This window comes from Salmo salar, chromosome 05 (genome assembly GCF_965601325.2).
Source record: "Salmo salar chromosome 05, fSalSal1, whole genome shotgun sequence".
Lineage (NCBI taxonomy): Eukaryota > Metazoa > Chordata > Actinopteri > Salmoniformes > Salmonidae > Salmo > Salmo salar.
The window spans coordinates 85,072,501-85,092,409 of NC_138295.1; the positions used below are offsets into that span (position 1 = coordinate 85,072,501).

At 41.8% G+C, this 19,909-nt stretch overlaps 1 protein-coding gene across 3 annotated transcripts; it reads left to right on the plus strand.

The window, feature by feature from the left end:
• The first annotated feature begins 5,381 nt into the window (after positions 1 to 5,381).
• LOC123743189 (transmembrane protein 196) lies at positions 5,382 to 19,525 on the plus strand. 3 transcript variants are annotated; one of them, XM_082975800.1, is made up of 5 exons: positions 5,382 to 7,513; positions 7,789 to 12,757; positions 12,843 to 12,899; positions 14,375 to 14,629; positions 15,229 to 19,525. In XM_082975800.1, the coding sequence occupies exons 2-5, from the start codon at positions 12,593 to 12,595 to the stop codon at positions 15,313 to 15,315; spliced, it is 564 nt and encodes a 187-aa protein (XP_082831926.1). In that variant the 5' UTR covers positions 5,382 to 7,513; positions 7,789 to 12,592; the 3' UTR covers positions 15,316 to 19,525. The 3 variants fall into 3 exon arrangements, with proteins under 3 accessions (XP_082831926.1, XP_082831927.1, XP_045575113.1); XM_082975801.1 differs by having other exon boundaries at positions 5,382 to 5,870; positions 6,330 to 12,757; XM_045719157.2 differs by having other exon boundaries at positions 5,382 to 12,757.
• The last annotated feature ends 384 nt before the right edge of the window (positions 19,526 to 19,909 follow it).

Consider the following 19,909-nt stretch of genomic DNA (forward strand, 5'->3'; position numbering starts at 1 on the left):
CTCTTTATGTAGTGTTGTGGTGTCTTAGGTCTGTCTTTATGTAGTGTTGTGGTGTCTTAGGTCTCTCTTTATGTAGTGTTGTTGTATTAGGTCTGTCTTTATGTAGTGTTGTTGTCTTAGGTCTGTCTTTATGAAGTGTTGTGGTGTCTTAGGTCTGTCTTTATATAGTGTTGTGGTGTCTGAGGTCTCTCTTTATGTGGTGTTGTGGTGTCTTAGGTCTCTCTATGTAGTGTTGTGTTGTCTTAGGTCTGTCTTTATGTGGTGTTGTGGTGTCTTAGGTCTGTCTTTATGTGGTGTTGTGGTGTCTTAGGTCTGTCTTTATGTGGTGTTGTGGTGTCTTAGGTCTGTCTTTATGAAGTGTTGTGGTGTCTTAGGTCTGTCTTTATGTGGTGTTGTGGTGTCTTAGGTCTCTCTTTATGAAGTGTTGTGGTGTCTTAGGTCTCTCTTTATGTGGTGTCTTAGGTCTCTCTTTATGTGGTGTTTTAGGTCTCTATGTGGTGTCTTAGGTCTCTCTTTATGTAGTGTTGTGGTGTCTTAGGTCTGTCTTTATGAAGTGTTGTAGTGTCTTAGGTCTGTCTTTATGAAGTGTTGTGGTGTCTTAGGTCTGTCTTTATGAAGTGTTGTGGTGTCTTAGGTCTGTCTTTATGTAGTGTTGTGGTGTCTTAGGTCTGTCTTTATGAAGTGTTGTGGTGTCTTAGGTCTGTCTTTATGTAGTGTTGTGGTGTCTTAGGTCTCTCTTTATGTAGTGTTGTTGTATTAGGTCTCTCTTTATGTGGTGTCTTAGGTCTCTCTTTATGTAGTGTTGTGGTGTCTTAGGTCTGTCTTTATGTAGTTTTGTGGTGTCTTAGGTCTGTCTTTATGTAGTGTTGTGGTGTGTTAGGTCTGTCTTTATGAAGTGTTGTGGTGTCTTAGGTCTGTCTTTATGTAGTGTTGTGGTGTCTTAGGTCTCTCTTTATGTAGTGTTGTTGTATTAGGTCTCTCTTTATGTGGTGTCTTAGGTCTCTCTTTATGTGGTGTCTTAGGTCTGTCTTTATGTGGTGTTGTGGTGTCTTAGGTCTCTCTTTATGTAGTGTTGTGGTGTCTTAGGTCTGTCTTTACGTGGTGTTGTGGTGTCTTAGGTCTGTCTTTATGAAGTGTTGTGGTGTCTTAGGTCTGTCTTTATGAAGTGTTGTGGTGTCTTAGGTCTGTCTTTATGTAGTGTTGTGGTGTCTTAGGTCTCTCTTTATCAAGTGTTGTGGTGTCTTAGGTCTCTCTTCATCAAGTGTTGTGGTGTCTTAGGTCTGTCTTTATGAAGTGTTGTGGTGTCTTAGGTCTCTCTTTATGTGGTGTCTTAGGTCTCTCTTTATGTGGTGTTTTAGGTCTCTATGTGGTGTCTTAGGTCTCTCTTTATGTAGTGTTGTGGTGTCTTAGGTCTGTCTTTATGAAGTGTTGTGGTGTCTTAGGTCTGTCTTTATGTAGTGTTGTGGTGTCTTAGGTCTCTCTTTATGTAGTGTTGTTGTATTAGGTCTCTTTTTATGTGGTGTCTTAGGTCTGTCTTTATGTAGTGTTGTGGTGTCTTAGGTCTGTCTTTATGAAGTGTTGTGGTGTCTTAGGTCTGTCTTTATGAAGTGTTGTGGTGTCTTAGGTCTGTCTTTATGAAGTGTTGTGGTGTCTTAGGTCTGTCTTTATGTAGTGTTGTGGTGTCTTAGGTCTGTCTTTATGAAGTGTTGTGGTGTCTTAGGTCTGTCTTTATGTAGTGTTGTGGTGTCTTAGGTCTCTCTTTATGTAGTGTTGTTGTATTAGGTCTCTCTTTATGTAGTGTTGTTGTATTAGGTCTCTCTTTATGTAGTGTTGTGGTGTCTTAGGTCTGTCTTTATGTAGTGTTGTGGTGTCTTAGGTCTGTCTTTATGAAGTGTTGTGGTGTCTTAGGTCTGTCTTTATGTAGTGTTGTGGTGTCTTAGGTCTGTCTTTATGTAGTGTCTTAGGTCTGTCTTTATGTAGTGTTGTGGTGTCTTAGGTCTGTCTTTATGAGGTGTTGTGGTGTCTTAGGTCTGTCTTTACGTGGTGTTGTGGTGTCTTAGGTCTCTCTTTATGTAGTGTTGTGGTGTCTTAGGTCTGTCTTTACGTGGTGTTGTGGTGTCTTAGGTCTGTCTTTATGAAGTGTTGTGGTATCTTAGGTCTGTCTTTATGAAGTGTTGTGGTGTCTTAGGTCTGTCTTTATGTAGTGTTGTGGTGTCTTAGGTCTCTCTTTATCAAGTGTTGTGGTGTCTTAGGTCTCTCTTTATCAAGTGTTGTGGTGTCTTAGGTCTGGCTTTATGAAGTGTTGTGGTGTCTTAGGTCTCTCTTTATGTGGTGTCTTAGGTCTCTCTTTATGTGGTGTTTTAGGTCTCTATGTGGTGTCTTAGGTCTCTCTTTATGTAGTGTTGTGGTGTCTTAGGTCTGTCTTTATGAAGTGTTGTGGTGTCTTAGGTCTGTCTTTATGTAGTGTTGTGGTGTCTTAGGTCTGTCTTTATGAAGTGTTGTGGTGTCTTAGGTCTGTCTTTATGTAGTGTTGTGGTGTCTTAGGTCTCTCTTTATCAAGTGTTGTGGTGTCTTAGGTCTCTCTTTATCAAGTGTTGTGGTGTCTTAGGTCTGTCTTTATGAAGTGTTGTGGTGTCTTAGGTCTGTCTTTATGAAGTGTTGTGGTGTCTTAGGTCTCTCTTTATGTGGTGTTGTGGTGTCTTAGGTCTCTCTTTATCAAGTGTTGTGGTGTCTTAGGTCTCTCTTTATGAAGTGTTGTGGTGTCTTAGGTCTGTCTTTATGAAGTGTTGTGGTGTCTTAGGTCTGTCTTTATGTAGTGTTGTGGTGTCTTAGGTCTCTCTTTATGTAGTGTTGTTGTATTAGGTCTCTCTTTATGTGGTGTCTTAGGTCTCTCTTTATGTAGTGTTGTGGTGTCTTAGGTCTGTCTTTATGAAGTGTTGTGGTGTCTTAGGTCTGTCTTTATGAAGTGTTGTGGTGTCTTAGGTCTGTCTTTATGTAGTGTTGTGGTGTCTTAGGTCTGTCTTCATGTAGTGTCTTAGGTCTGTCTTTATGTAGTGTTGTGGTGTCTTAGGTCTGTCTTTATGAGGTGTTGTGGTGTCTTAGGTCTGTCTTTACGTGGTGTTGTGGTGTCTTAGGTCTCTCTTTATGTAGTGTTGTGGTGTCTTAGGTCTGTCTTTACGTGGTGTTGTGGTGTCTTAGGTCTGTCTTTATGAAGTGTTGTGGTATCTTAGGTCTGTCTTTATGAAGTGTTGTGGTGTCTTAGGTCTGTCTTTATGTAGTGTTGTGGTGTCTTAGGTCTCTCTTTATCAAGTGTTGTGGTGTCTTAGGTCTCTCTTTATCAAGTGTTGTGGTGTCTTAGGTCTGGCTTTATGAAGTGTTGTGGTGTCTTAGGTCTGTCTTTATGTAGTGTTGTGGTGTCTTAGGTCTCTCTTTATCAAGTGTTGTGGTGTCTTAGGTCTGGCTTTATGAAGTGTTGTGGTGTCTTAGGTCTCTCTTTATGTGGTGTCTTAGGTCTCTCTTTATGTGGTGTTTTAGGTCTCTATGTGGTGTCTTAGGTCTCTCTTTATGTAGTGTTGTGGTGTCTTAGGTCTGTCTTTATGAAGTGTTGTGGTGTCTTAGGTCTGTCTTTATGTAGTGTTGTGGTGTCTTAGGTCTCTCTTTATGTAGTGTTGTTGTATTAGGTCTCTCTTTATGTGGTGTCTTAGGTCTGTCTTTATGTAGTGTTGTGGTGTCTTAGGTCTGTCTTTATGAAGTGTTGTGGTGTCTTAGGTCTGTCTTTATGTAGTGTTGTGGTGTCTTAGGTCTCTCTTTATCAAGTGTTGTGGTGTCTTAGGTCTCTCTTTATCAAGTGTTGTGGTGTCTTAGGTCTGTCTTTATGAAGTGTTGTGGTGTCTTAGGTCTGTCTTTATGAAGTGTTGTGGTGTCTTAGGTCTCTCTTTATGTGGTGTTGTGGTGTCTTAGGTCTCTCTTTATGAAGTGTTGTGGTGTCTTAGGTCTCTCTTTATGAAGTGTTGTGGTGTCTTAGGTCTCTCTTTATGTGGTGTTGTGGTGTCTTAGGTCTCTCTTTATGAAGTGTTGTGGTGTCTTAGGTCTGTCTTTATGAAGTGTTGTGGTGTCTTAGGTCTGTCTTTATGTAGTGTTGTGGTTTCTTAGGTCTCTCTTTATGTAGTGTTGTTGTATTAGGTCTCTCTTTATGTGGTGTCTTAGGTCTCTCTTTATGTAGTGTTGTGGTGTCTTAGGTCTGTCTTTATGTAGTGTTGTGGTGTCTTAGGTCTGTCTTTATGAAGTGTTGTGGTGTCTTAGGTCTGTCTTTATGTAGTGTTGTGGTGTCTTAGGTCTGTCTTTATGAAGTGTTGTGGTGTCTTAGGTCTCTCTTTATGTGGTGTTGTGGTGTCTTAGGTCTCTCTTTATCAAGTGTTGTGGTGTCTTAGGTCTCTCTTTATGAAGTGTTGTGGTGTCTTAGGTCTGTCTTTATGAAGTGTTGTGGTGTCTTAGGTCTGTCTTTATGTAGTGTTGTGGTGTCTTAGGTCTCTCTTTATGTAGTGTTGTTGTATTAGGTCTCTCTTTATGTGGTGTCTTAGGTCTCTCTTTATGTAGTGTTGTGGTGTCTTAGGTCTGTCTTTATGTAGTGTTGTGGTGTCTTAGGTCTGTCTTTATGAAGTGTTGTGGTGTCTTAGGTCTGTCTTTATGTAGTGTTGTGGTGTCTTAGGTCTGTCTTTATGTAGTGTCTTAGGTCTGTCTTTATGTAGTGTTGTGGTGTCTTAGGTCTGTCTTTATGAGGTGTTGTGGTGTCTTAGGTCTGTCTTTACGTGGTGTTGTGGTGTCTTAGGTCTCTCTTTATGTAGTGTTGTGGTGTCTTAGGTCTGTCTTTACGTGGTGTTGTGGTGTCTTAGGTCTGTCTTTATGAAGTGTTGTGGTATCTTAGGTCTGTCTTTATGAAGTGTTGTGGTGTCTTAGGTCTGTCTTTATGTAGTGTTGTGGTGTCTTAGGTCTCTCTTTATCAAGTGTTGTGGTGTCTTAGGTCTCTCTTTATCAAGTGTTGTGGTGTCTTAGGTCTGGCTTTATGAAGTGTTGTGGTGTCTTAGGTCTGTCTTTATGTAGTGTTGTGGTGTCTTAGGTCTCTCTTTATCAAGTGTTGTGGTGTCTTAGGTCTGGCTTTATGAAGTGTTGTGGTGTCTTAGGTCTCTCTTTATGTGGTGTCTTAGGTCTCTCTTTATGTGGTGTTTTAGGTCTCTATGTGGTGTCTTAGGTCTCTCTTTATGTAGTGTTGTGGTGTCTTAGGTCTGTCTTTATGAAGTGTTGTGGTGTCTTAGGTCTGTCTTTATGTAGTGTTGTGGTGTCTTAGGTCTCTCTTTATGTAGTGTTGTTGTATTAGGTCTCTCTTTATGTGGTGTCTTATTTCTGTCTTTATGTAGTGTTGTGGTGTCTTAGGTCTGTCTTTATGAAGTGTTGTGGTGTCTTAGGTCTGTCTTTATGTAGTGTTGTGGTGTCTTAGGTCTGTCTTTATGTAGTGTCTTAGGTCTGTCTTTATGTAGTGTTGTGGTGTCTTAGGTCTGTCTTTATGAAGTGTTGTGGTGTCTTAGGTCTGTCTTTATGTAGTGTTGTGGTGTCTTAGGTCTCTCTTTATCAAGTGTTGTGGTGTCTTAGGTCTCTCTTTATCAAGTGTTGTGGTGTCTTAGTTCTGTCTTTATGAAGTGTTGTGGTGTCTTAGGTCTGTCTTTATGAAGTGTTGTGGTGTCTTAGGTCTCTCTTTATGTGGTGTTGTGGTGTCTTAGGTCTCTCTTTATGAAGTGTTGTGGTGTCTTAGGTCTCTCTTTATGAAGTGTTGTGGTGTCTTAGGTCTCTCTTTATGTGGTGTTGTGGTGTCTTAGGTCTCTCTTTATGAAGTGTTGTGGTGTCTTAGGTCTGTCTTTATGAAGTGTTGTGGTGTCTTAGGTCTCTCTTTTTGTAGTGTTGTGGTGTCTTAAGTCTGTCTTTATGAAGGTTTGTGGTGTCTTAGGTCTGTCTTTATGTGGTGTCTTAGGTCTCTCTTTATGTGGTGTTGTGGTGTCTTAGGTCTCTCTTTATGTTGTGGTGTCTTAGGTCTCTCTTTATGAAGTGTTGTGGTGTCTTAGGTCTGTCTTTATGTAGTGTTGTGGTGTCTTAGGTCTGTCTTTATGTAGTGTCTTAGGTCTGTCTTTATGAAGTGTTGTGGTGTCTTAGGTCTGTCTTTATGTGGTGTTGTGGTGTATTAGGTCTGTCTTTATGTGGTGTTGTGGTGTATTAGGTCTGTCTTTATGTGGTGTTGTGGTGTATTAGGTCTCTCTTTATGTAGTGTTGTGGTGTCTTAGGTCTCTCTTTATGTAGTGTTGTGGTGTCTTAGGTCTCTCTTTATGAAGTGTTGTGGCGTCTTAGGTCTCTCTTTATGCGCTGTCTTAGGTCTCTCTTTATGTGGTGTTTTAGGTCTCTATGTGGTGTCTTAGGTCTCTCTTTATGTAGTGTTGTGGTGTCTTAGGTCTGTCTTTATGAAGTGTTGTGGTGTCTTAGGTCTGTCTTTATGTAGTGTCTTAGGTCTGTCTTTATGTAGTGTTGTGGTGTCTTAGGTCTGTCTTTATGAAGTGTTGTGGTGTCTTAGCTCTGTCTTTATGAAGTGTTGTGGTGTCTTAGGTCTGTCTTTATGAAGTGTTGTGGTGTCTTAGGTCTGTCTTTATGTAGTGTTGTGGTGTCTTAGGTCTGTCTTTATGAAGTGTTGTGGTGTCTTAGGTCTGTCTTTATGTAGTGTTGTGGTGTCTTAGGTCTCTCTTTATGTAGTGTTGTTGTATTAGGTCTCTCTTTATGTGGTGTCTTAGGTCTGTCTTTATGTAGTGTTGTGGTGTCTTAGGTCTGTCTTTATGTAGTGTCTTAGGTCTGTCTTTATGTAGTGTTGTGGTGTCTTAGGTCTGTCTTTATGAGGTGTTGTGGTGTCTTAGGTCTGTCTTTATGTAGTGTTGTTGTGTCTTAGGTCTCTCTTTATGTAGTGTTGTTGTATTAGGTCTCTCTTTATGTGGTGTCTTAGGTCTGTCTTTATGTGGTGTTGTGGTGTCTTAGGTCTCTCTTTATGTAGTGTTGTGGTGTCTTAGGTCTGTCTTTATGTGGTGTTGTGGTGTCTTAGGTCTGTCTTTATGAAGTGTTGTGGTGTCTTAGGTCTGTCTTTATGAAGTGTTGTGGTGTCTTAGGTCTCTCTTTATGAAGTGTTGTGGTGTCTTAGGTCTCTCTTTATCAAGTGTTGTGGTGTCTTAGGTCTGTCTTTATGAAGTGTTGTGGTGTCTTAGGTCTGTCTTTATGAAGTGTTGTGGTGTCTTAGGTCTCTCTTTATGAAGTGTTGTGGTGTCTTAGGTCTCTCTTTATGTGGTGTTGTGGTGTCTTAGGTCTCTCTTTATGTAGTGTTGTGGTGTCTTAGGTCTCTCTTTATGAAGTGTTGTGGTGTCTTAGGTCTCTCTTTATGAAGTGTTGTGGTGTCTTAGGTCTCTCTTTATGTGGTGTTGTGGTGTCTTAGGTCTCTCTTTATGAAGTGTTGTGGTGTCTTAGGTCTGTCTTTATGAAGTGTTGTGGTGTCTTAGGTCTGTCTTTATGAAGTGTTGTGGTGTCTTAGGTCTCTCTTTATGTAGTGTTGTGGTGTCTTAGGTCTGTCTTTATGAAGGTTTGTGGTGTCTTAGGTCTGTCTTTATGTGGTGTCTTAGGTCTCTCTTTATGTGGTGTTGTGGTGTCTTAGGTCTCTCTTTATGTTGAGGTGTCTTAGGTCTCTCTTTATGAAGTGTTCTGGTGTCTTAGGTCTCTCTTTATGTAGTGTTGTGGTGTCTTAGGTCTCTCTTTATGAAGTGTTGTGGTGTCTTAGGTCTGTCTTTATGTAGTGTTGTGGTGTCTTAGGTCTGTCTTTATGTAGTGTCTTAGGTCTGTCTTTATGAAGTGTTGTGGTGTCTTAGGTCTGTCTTTATGTGGTGTTGTGGTGTATTAGGTCTGTCTTTATGTAGTGTTGTGGTGTATTAGGTCTCTCTTTATGTAGTGTTGTGGTGTCTTAGGTCTCTCTTTATGTAGTGTTGTGGTGTCTTAGGTCTCTCTTTATGTAGTGTTGTGGTGTCTTAGGTCTCTCTTTATGAAGTGTTGTGGTGTCTTAGGTCTCTCTTTATGAAGTGTTGTGGTGTCTTAGGTCTCTCTTTATGTAGTGTTGTGGTGTCTTAGGTCTATTTATGTAGTGTTGTGGTGTCTTAGGTCTGTCTTTATGAAGTGTATTGGTGTCTTAGGTCTCTCTTTATGAAGTGTTGTGGTGTCTCTTGTTGTGATGTGTGTTTTGTAATACAGTTTTATTTTTTATTCCAGCGCCCGTCCCAGTAGAAATCCTTTTGTCTCAGGGTAGACCGGCATTGTAAATCAGAATTTGTCCCTAACAGACTTGCCTAGTAAAATAAAAGTGAATTAAAAAAAATTAAACCAATCCCAGCCTTCAGATCATTTAGTTGGCCATTCAATGTGACGTAACCCAAGACAAAGACGTCCTGTTTTCCGGGTGAGGTTAAAGCACGGGTGAGCAGGCAGTAACACAAGGAGGACACCAAATCCAGTTCAGTTATCTGGCTCGTGTCCGACTGTTTCCTAGGAGAAGACAGGAGGAACATAGAGGAGACATTTAGTGTTTATTCCTCACTATTAACATTAAAACATTTGAATAATAGGCAGAGCTAGAACCACAGTATAAAAGCGTGTGGTTGAACATAGATACTAATCTACCGTCCTGAGCTTCCAAAGTCATGACAGTTCTCTGATGTGACAGGCTAGAGAGACTTCTGTCAGTCTGGATTTCCACCACAGGCCAGGATGTCTGCCTATTTAGTCATTGACATGTCCACACTTTCTGGGACAATTCATCTGAATCACTTCCTTGTTTCAATAAAGAAACAGGTTGCTCAATGTAAAAAAAACAACAACAGATTAATCAGTTTAAATAGTCAGTTTCCTTTTCAATCAGTTTCCTTCAATCACCAGTCACCACCATAGTTCTGCTTCATAGGAAACACTTTCACCATGTCCCATTTGAACGTGCACAAATGATAGCCACGTCTACACTGTAATCTTCTGCCATTCAGGAAGTTCAAACAGAATTGATTGACTCAACCCTGCATCTAACGGTCTGGGCCTTTAGAATTACACCATGTAGGTTATTGTTGTGCAGTAATAGTTACTTTGTGGTTTCCCTTCACTAGACATGTTGAGACAGGCAGGTAGTGTTGCCTGTACCTGGTGAGCTGTTCTCTAAAATGGCTCTGACACTCCACATTACTGGGAGCAGTGTGATGATGGAGGTAATGGCTGTAAAATGCACTCACCTCCTCTCTGGGACAGCACAGATCGTCACGAGTGAGATGTCAACATGCCTGCCTATCACTCTCTTAGTGTCATATAGGAAGAGACATTGATATATTGTCTATTTCTTTAGGTCTGAGCTTACATGATCAAATATAGTTTCAATGGCAGGGTTTTCTTTAGTTAAAGTAAACAGGAAGGAAGAGAAGTACCTGACGGAGGTACGCAGCTTCTCTGTGAAGATGAAACAACGACACACCTGACATGTTTCCTAATCGGAGGTGTCAGGTTACAGCGTATGAACCTGTTCTACATTTAAATGTCATGTCTCAAGCTCAAGAAATGTGTGAAACATGCCTCATGTATAGTCACTTTCTGTTTTTAACCGTGCTCATCTGTAACGCAACTTCCTGCACGTGTTGCAGTGAGAGTAGGTTAGAGTTAATAGTCGATTACAGAGTTAATTAAAATATTGTAATGTACCGAGTCGACCCTTAAATCTGAGACAGATCGTCGGTGCCTGTTGAATAAGACACACAGCTAATCCCCATGACCCTGTTTTGATGTTGGCATTACTGTAAATCACCGTCATTCTACTCATTGACGTCACATGATCAACCACATCAGACAGTGTCTCTTCTGCTCGGCCTATTAAAGATGACGGCCATTTCCAAACACACAGGATGTGTCCCAAATGGCACCCTATTCCCTGTATAGTGCACTACTTCTGACCAGGGCCCATAGTAGGGCACTATGTATTGAATAGGGTGCCGTTTAGGAGGGGCCCACTGTATTAATAGTACAACTGTAGCTTGTCTTTTTGAATACTGTTTATTTTTCAGGAACAAGATAACATGACTAAAGGATGCATCCTCTTCCACATACAACAACATACAACACTCATACATAATACAATAACGTACAACACTCATACATAATACAATAACGTACAACACTCATACATAATACAACAATGTACAACACTCATACATAATACAACAATGTACAACACTCATACATAATACAACAATGTACAACACTCATACATAATACAACAATGTACAACACTCATACATAATACAACAATGTACAACACTCATACATAATACAATAACGTACAACACTCATACACAATACAACAATGTACAACACTCATACATAATACAACAATGTACAACAACATACAACACTCATACATCATACAATAATGTACAACATACAACACTCATACATCATACAATAACATACAACAACACACAACATACACCACTCATACAACAACATACAACACTAACATCAACAGCATTAACATAAACTATAGCTTGTCGAGCGTAAAACGTAATGTGTGCTTGACAACTTCTTTCTCCTGGTGTCTTCCTTGCACCGACAGTAGAGCAAGAACAGAACAACACACACAGAAACACACAAAACAGGTTGTCTGAGACTGTCAGCACCAAAAACATGGACTGTCTGTGTGAACTGAACACGAACACTATCTGGAATGTACCTGTTGCCTGCCTGCTTATTGTTAACAAGCCAAGGGAGGATTCAGCGGAGAGACTTCACCCATAGCAGCGAAACCAGAGGAGCAAAACCCCAAAATGCCCCCAGGCAAAACCAACCTCAACAAAGAATGGACCAGCACTCTGCCTTTTCAGACTCAGTGAGGCAGTGCATTTTGTGATTAATGAGATATGAGTACTTTTGTTGAGGGAGCCTTTTATACTGTAGCCTTTCCATTCACTGTCACACTCTGTCCCAAATGGCACCCTCTTCCATTTATAGTGCCCTATGGGTCATGGTCAAAAGAAGTGTTCAATTTGGAATGCACACACTGAACATGGAGTGTTATCTCATTCAGAGAGTAGTGTTATCTCATTCAGAGAGTAGTGTTATCTCATTCAGAGAGTAGTGTTATCCCTTTCAGAGAGTAGGTTTGTAGGGTTTAGCAGTGTGAACATGAATGTCTGCCTCTATAGAGGGAAGTGTTCATGTTGTATTGTTACAGGTGCTAAAAATAGCAAGCCTCTTACTATGTCAGACTGAGTTGTTCTCCAGGGCTTGGAGTAAAGGATCAGGTTGGAAGGGTTTGCGAATTATTATGCAACATTTAAGGATTGGTTTCCTGGACATAGATTATGCTTATTCTTGGATTCAAATGTTTTAGTCCAGGTCCAGGCTTAATCTGTGTCTGGGAAACCAGCCCTACAACATGTTGCTGGGTCTTATACTACACAGGAAGTAATCCTACTACACATATTTCATAATGCCATACAAAAAAAATGTAACACTACAGTTTCAATATAATTAAGAAATAAGGCCTGAGGGGGTGTGGAATATGGCCAATATACCACAGCTAATGGCTGTTCTTAAACATGACGCAACCCGGAGTGCCTGTATACAGACAGCCCTTAGCCGTGGTATATTGGCAATATACCACAAACCCCTAAGGTGCCTTATTGCTACCAACTTAATTAGAACAGGTCAAATACATGTTTGTGATACCCATGGTATATGGTCTGATTTACCACGGCTTTCAGCCAATCAGCATTCAGGGCTCGAACCACCCAGTTTATAATATGTAATAATGTGCACAAAATAAATTCAAGAATGGATTCATTCAGCTATATACTGTAACATTGGACCATACAAGCTATGCAATTGACAATATCAAGTATTATGCCTTGTGCATTAGCCTTTGCATTATGCATTGATTGGGTGTTTAATTTAATTTTACTATTTTTATTTCCTTAGGGGCAATTCATGGGATTCGTTAGTTATATAATCTTACTAGCGAGTTACCTTAAATCACCCTCAAGTATATAAACTGCACACATGAGCGCTAAAGACGTCAAGGAAGTCACGTGAGTCGCGAGCACTGCAGCTGTGGGCAAGAAAAGTTTTGAGAGGGTGGCAACTGGCGAGAATGACGCGTGACTGTCTTACAGTAGATCAAACACGCATACTAGCAGTCCACAGAGCTGTCCAGTGCAAATCCTGATAAATCCATGTAGACTATGACAAGATATGATTTAGAATACCTTTATAAAGTCTAACAGTGGAGTATTTAGAGGGAACATGTAAGTAGCCCTTACATGGTGGATCACTTGGTGGATACTGGATAGAAACATTCCCTCGCGCAAAAGTCCACCTGCGTAATTTTGATTTATGGATTAATGCTTTTAGCGCAAAAACCAATACTCGCTGCTTTTTGGCTGGTTCGAGGGGGTGACCACCACCACCACCTCTTGAATGACCCGCTGTGAAGGAATGAGTGATGCCGGACAGAGGATGTAACATCTGGAGTCTGGTGGTACTGTCGGTGTTGGAGATGGGGCTCGGTGCATCCAGCATCGCGCTCGGGGTGTTCGGCATCATCCGAGTCCGGTCGGTTCACAAGCTGCAGCTGGGGGATGCCTCTCCTATATGGAGCGGAATTTGTGTAAGTCAAATAATTCGCTTTTGCAGTATTATTACCTCTATGGTTAATAGGAATGGGAGGGTATAACTTTTTATTTCCCCCCCAGTTTCTCATCTGTGGACTATGTGGGATGGTGTGTGCGAAGAAGAGGTCAGGATTGATTGTAAGTTGATTTTATTACGATGTATTTAACGTGGGTACACTTTTAGAAAAACAAGTGCTATCTAGAACCTAAAAGGGTACTTTGGCTGTCCGCATAGGAGAACCATTTGACCGTTTGAAGAACCCTTTTTGGTTTCAGGTACAACCCTTTTGGTTCCAGGTATAACCCTTTCCACAGAGAGTTCTACCTGGAACCCAACATGTTTCTCCTATGAGGACAGCCAAAGAACCATTTTGGAACCTTTTTTTCAAAGTGCTTTTTTTCTAAGAATGTACAGTGCATGCAGTGCATTGTTGGTGTTAGAGCTTGCAAGAAAGTAATTTCATTGTACTTATGCTTGTGACATTAAGACCCGCAACTTGAAACACACCTAGGGCCAGTGGTGTAAAATACTTAGGTAAAAATACTTGAAGGTACTACTAAAGTAGTTTTTTGGGGTATCTGTATACTTTACTATTTATATTTTTGACTACATTTACTTCACTACATTCCTAAAGAAAATGTCATTTTTACTTCTATTCATTTTCCCTAACACCCAAAGTACTTTTTACATTTTGAATGCTTAGCAGGATAGAAACATTTTCAAATTCATGCACTTATCAAGAGAACATCCCTGGTCATCCCTACTGCCTCTGATCTGGCAGACTCACTAAACACACTTGCTGCGTTTGTAATGTCTGAGTGTTGGAGTGTGCCCCTGACTTTCTGTAAATAAAAGAAAAACAAGAAAATTGTGCGGTCTGGCTTGCCTAATATAAGGAATTTAAAATGATTTATACTTTTACTTTTGATTCTTAAGTATATTTTTGAAATTACATTTACTTTTGATACTTAAGTATATTTAAAACCAAATACTTTTAGACTTTTACTCAAGTAGTATTTTACTGGGTGACTTTCACTTTTACTTGAGTCATTTTCTAATAAGGTATCTTTACTTTTACTCAAGTTTGACATTTGGGTACTTTTTCCACCACTGCCTAGGGCCAGCTCCAGGCATAAGTAACATAAGCGGTCACTTAGGGCCCCAGGCCGCTAGAGAACTCAGTCAGGATCTCAACTTACTGTTCACAGTTAACGTTACAATAGTAGAATACACAAGGTGCAAGTTCACCATTTGGTTGTGCATCAGCAGTTTTGCTCTTGTTGTGTCAGTCACTGACAGTCACTCAATTAGTCGTGTCAGCTAAACATTTTTAGATTGGTAAATTAGTCTAGCCAGCCATCTAAACTTGTAGTAATAATGCCTGCATACCAACCAGGCATGCAGGGCACGTGCCCAGTGGCCCTGACCTGCAGGGGGACCCCCATTGTTTTGTTAGTCACTCTCACTCAGATATCATTTACATGGCATAAGTCATGGCAAAATGTGTAGAACTGTAGGAAATTAACTTTAAAACTGCAAAACTGTCTCTCTACCCCATGGCAAAAAGTGTAGAATTGCAAAAAATGTGCTTTAAAACTGTCTCTCTCTTCAGATGATCCTATTTTCAGCCTGCTGTATCTGTGGGTTGATCAGTGGGATCCTAAACTTCCAGTTTGTGCGTGTGGTGGCAAAGCGTCCCGATGCCTTGCCGTCCCTCTACCTGGCCATCATGGTGATGGCCTGCCTGGGCATCGGAGTGTCCATCCTGTTTACCTGGCTCACCTGTCGTCTGGCCAGCAGCGAACAGCAGAGGATGTACCTGGAGAGAGAGCTGTCCCTGCACCACTCCCATGAGATGAATGAAAAGGTGAGCTCAGATAAAACATGAACGGAAAAGTCAATAATAATCTAGAATTGGACAGAGTGAATGGCCTGTCATTTCTGTCACTATGTATTTCTAAAGCAGTGGTTGCCTACTCCGGTCCTCCAGTACCCTCAACACTACACATTATTATTGTAGCCCGACAAGCACACCTCATTCAACTTGTCTACTAATCATCAGGCCCTCAATGAGTTGAATGGGGCATGTTTGTCCGGGGCTACAACAAACATGTGTCCTGACGGGGGTACTGGAGGACTGGAGTTGGGAACCACTGTTCTGAAGAGGGATATGAACACACCACAGGAGGTTGGTGGAACCTTACTTGGGGAGGACGGGCTCATGGTAATGACTGGAGCAGAATGAGTGGAATGTTATCAAATGCATCAAACTCATGTTTTCCATGTGTTTGATGCCATTCCATCTGCTCCGTTCCAGACATTATTATGAGCCGTCCTCCCCTCAGCAGCCTCCACTGGAGTGAACCTATTTTTATTCGCTCTGCATAAGAGTGTCTGCTAACTATAATGATGAAAAGTCCTAATTGAGAAGCTCATATAACCCTGCTGTACTACTGTTTATTCCAGGAGTTGGCTGAGAGATCTGAGAGAGCAGCCAGCATTCCCCAGATCTCCTTCAATGGAAAGTCCTCACCTCCATTGTCATTAGGCTGAAGCCCAGCTGTGTTACTGTATTCAAAGCAACATGGAAACAATGTTGGTTCCATACAACACCAATGGTTGCAGGGGACGTGATCTCTTGCAATTAACTGATACACAAAGGAATCAACTGAAGTTACGGCAACACTATGAGAAGGCGCTGTGAGATTTGACAATCGGCTTACCAGTGACGATGTAGGCTGAATGATGCACCTGGATAGTCCCCAGACATGGTTTTGGGGGACATGGAAACAGCAGATAGAGGGGACAAAGCTATGGCACCTCCAAAGGCTCAAAAAGAACAACTAAACCACTTGAGATTGTCAGTGTTGAGACAGTGAAAGACATAACTGCTTCAGGGTTTGACTGGTCATAGAGATCATGTCATACAGTGGAAGTGGTTTCCAGTACTATTATTTATTTTAATGATTATTTATTATTTAAATATATGTGTGTTTATTCATAAGCATGCAAATATAATAACATCCCATCTGTGATAGGTTTTTACAATTTAGAGCATTATAATGAATTAAAGGTTTAATGATGGTGATGGATGATGACTACGATGGATGATGATGATGATGATGATGATGACTACAGTGGATGATGATGTTGATGGTGATGATGTTGATGGCTTTATTGTATCCATTAGGAAATTCATTCTATATGAATTAGTATATTTTGCAGCAGACCACCACCAGTAGGAGGCAGTAGTGATAGTTATATTTCCCCACTAGAGGGAGCACTCCATCTTTTAAATTTATTTTCTTACCAAACGGCACCCTATTACCTACATAGTGCACTACTTTTGACCAGAGCCCTGTGGTCAATAGTAGTGCACTATATAGGGAATTGGGACTCAGATGTTGAATCTTGTAGTAGAACATTTGAACAGCATAATAAATATGGAAGGTTATGGATAAATGAGCAGAGTGTTGCAGACAGATTGAAATTGCAGTCCTACTTCCTGTGTATCCCTGAGCAAAGCCCTTAACCTGAAAATATCCAGTCCTATTTATGGAAATGTTGTCCAGAGAAGATAAGCACAGCATGGAAGGACAAGGAAAAACATTCCATGAATTTACATTTATGTATTCTCTTACCGACTCCCTCATCCCTTGCAAAGTAAGAATACAGATTATGGGTTACATCCCAAATGGCACCCTATTCCCTACACAGTGCACTACTTTTGACCAGGGCCCATAGGGAGGGTGCCATTTGGAACACAGAAGACTATATCCCAGGGAGCTGTGAGAACCACCAGAACTTCCTGTAAAGTGAAACCTGGTCCTTCCATGGCCACCCCTCCTCTCATGGGGACATTGGACAGGGTGAGACCTCCCAAACAAAGCTCCCCTCAAGGTCCTCACCCAGTTCTTTCTACCATAAATCTGTTGCCACGGTGAACTACGTGGGGGTGTGGGAGACTGACTGCTAGGTTTTTACTCTTTCCCCTTTTTGGTGAAAAAACAAAATGCTGTTTCACCTGGCTCTAGTCCTGAATGACTGACTGACTGTTTCACCTGGCTCTAGTCCTGACTGGCTGACTGACCGACTGACTGGCTGTTTCACCTGGCTCTAGTCCTGACTGACCGACTGACTGACTGTTTCACCTGGCTCTAGTCCTGACTGACCGACTGACTGACTGTTTCACCTGGCTCTAGTCCTGACTGACCGACTGACTGACTGTTTCACCTGGCTCTAGTCCTGACTGACTGACTGTTTCACCTGGCTCTAGTCCCAGCCAGATAACTGACTGACTGTTTCACCTGGCTCTAGGGCTGACTGTTTCGCCTGACTCTAGTCCTGACCAGCTAACTGACTGGCTGATTGGTTGACTGGCTGACTGACGACCGACTAGCTGGCTGACTAACTGACTGGCTGACTGACTAACTTACTGACTGGCTGACTGACTAAATAACTGACTGACTGACTAACCTGGCTCTACTCCTGGCAAGCTAACTGACTGACTAACTGGTTGACTGGCTGACCGACTGGCTGGCTAACTAACTGACTGGCTTGCTGACTGGTTAACTGACTGACAGACTAACTGACTGGCTGACTGACTGGCTGACTGTTTCACCTGGCTCTAGTCCTGACTGGCTGACTGACTGACTGTTTCACCTGGCTCTAGTCCTGACTGGCTGACTGTTTCACCTGGCTCTACTCCCAGCCAGCCAGCTAACTGACTGACTGGTTGACTGGCTGACTAACTGACTGACTGGCTGACTAACTGACTGGCTAACTAACTGGCTGATTGGCTAACTAACTGACTGGCTGGCTGACTGACTGACTGACTGACTGGCTGGCTGACTGGCTAACTAACTGACTGACTGATTGACTGGCTAACTGTTTCACCTGGCTCTACTCCCAGCCAGCTAACCGACTGGCTGGCTGACTGGCTGACTGGCTGACTAACTGACCGGCTGACTGACTGGCTGAGTGACTGGCTGACTAATTGACTAACAGACTGGCTGACTAGCTGCCTGACTGGCTGCCTGACTGGCTGACTAACTGGCTGACTGACTGACTAACTGACTGGCTGACTGCCAATAATAACTTCTTCTATTATTCATTGGTATTTGTTTTTCCTTCATGAGAGACTTTAGGGGAAGAGCTCAGACAGACATATGCCATCTTTTATGTTTTCAGGGAATGTTGAGTGAGTACTACAGTGATGGATCAGTGGATGTGTTCCAATGACACCCTATTCCCTTTATAGTGCTCTACTTGTGACCAGGGCCCATAGGGCATATATAGGGAGCCATTTGAGATGCACACGATGTTTCCCCGGTGGAGAGGTCCATACTGTACTGTATGTCTGTCTGTCTGCCTATGTGTCTGTCTGTGTGTCTGTCTGTGTGTCTGTCTGTTTCTGTCTGTCTGTCTGTCTGTCTGTCTGTCTGCCTGTGTGTCTGTCTATGTGTCTGTCTGTTTCTGTCTGTCTGCCTATGTGTCTGTCTGTCTGTCTGTCTGTCTGTCTGTCTGTCTGTCTGTCTGTCTGTCTGTCTGTCTGTCTGTCTGTCTGTCTGTCTGTCTGTCTGTCTGTCTGTCTGACTCTGCCTATGTGTCTGTCTGCCTGTTTCTGTTTGTCTGCCTCTGTCTGTCTGTCTGTCTGTCTGTCTGTCTGTCTGTCTGTCTGTCTGTCTGTCTGTCTGTCTGTCTGTCTGCCTGTTTCTGTTTGTCTGCCTCTGTGTCTGTCTGTCTGCCTGTGTCTGTCTGACTCTGTCTATCTGTCTGTCTGACTATGTTTCTGTGTGTATGCCTGCCTGCCTCAGAAGGGAGTGTCTGATGATATATGACTGAAGGTTAATCCTGGAGCCACAGAAAGAGCCAGCCCCCACAATATTTGGGAGGTGATTTGTACACAGAGCAGACTGAGATAGGGTCCCAAATGGCACCCTATTCCCTACATAGTGCATGGTGCCCTATGGGTCCTGGTCAAAAGTAGTGCACTAAAAAGGGAATAGGGTGTCATTTGGGATGCATCCTGAGTGTGTGTGTGTGAGTGTTGTTCTTTCTGCACTGAATATCAATGTAGATTTTTTTTAGGTGAACAACAGACATCCCACAGGTTCAGCCACAAGTGTTCTGTGATCATACAGGTCTCATTTTACACTCCGTGCTTGACTTGGACTGAAATACGGGCCGCTACTCATTTTGGGTGCTGGTAGCGTTTATATTTAGGTGCAATACTTCTGAGGTAATATTCAACAGGAGGAAGAGGAACACAAGCAGAATAACATTAGAGGTGCCTGTACTCAGTTCCAGTGAGTTTCTGCCATAATCAAGTACTGTTTACACCTGATATTTACTTCTATCATCATTTATATACTGTACTGGACGTATATGTGGTATCATGTTGATTACATAACTCATGTTTTTTTGTACTTTGGTTAATATTGTACTATCGACTGTAGTATTCTTTCAGTCGTGTGTGAGCGAACAGAAGATTTTGGACTGGGAATTAGACTGCAGTACACTGTCAATCCAAGGGGTGGCACTATCCTATTGGGAGTAAAACTATTTCCATCCAACATCCCCATACATCACAAGCTGCTCTTAATATACACAGCTGACCTGTGCTGTTTCCATTGTATACCACAGGGATTGATTGAGAAAGAGTCTATCCCATCATGACTTGTAGTCCAAGAAAAGGGCAGGGATTATTCATAAAGTAAAGGGCATGTACAGTACCAGTAAAACGTTTGGACACACCTACTCATTCCAGTGTCTTACCTTTATTTTTACAGAATCCTGTATTAACCAAGAAAGTGTTAAACAAATCAAAATATATTTTAAATTTGAGATTCTTCACCCTTTGCCTTAATGAGAGCTTTGCACACGCTCTTGGCATTCTCTCAACCAGCTTCATGGAATTAATTTAAAATAACAGGTGTGCCTTGTTAAAAGTTAATTTGTGGAATTTCTTTCCTTCTTAATGTGTTTGAGCCAATCAGTTGTGTTGTGACAAGGTAGGGGTGGTATACAGAACATAGCCCTATTTGGTAAAAGACCAAGTTCATATTATGGCAAGAACAGCTCAAATTAGCAAAGAGAAATGACAGTCCATCATTAAATCAAATCAAAGTTTATTTGTCACGTGCGC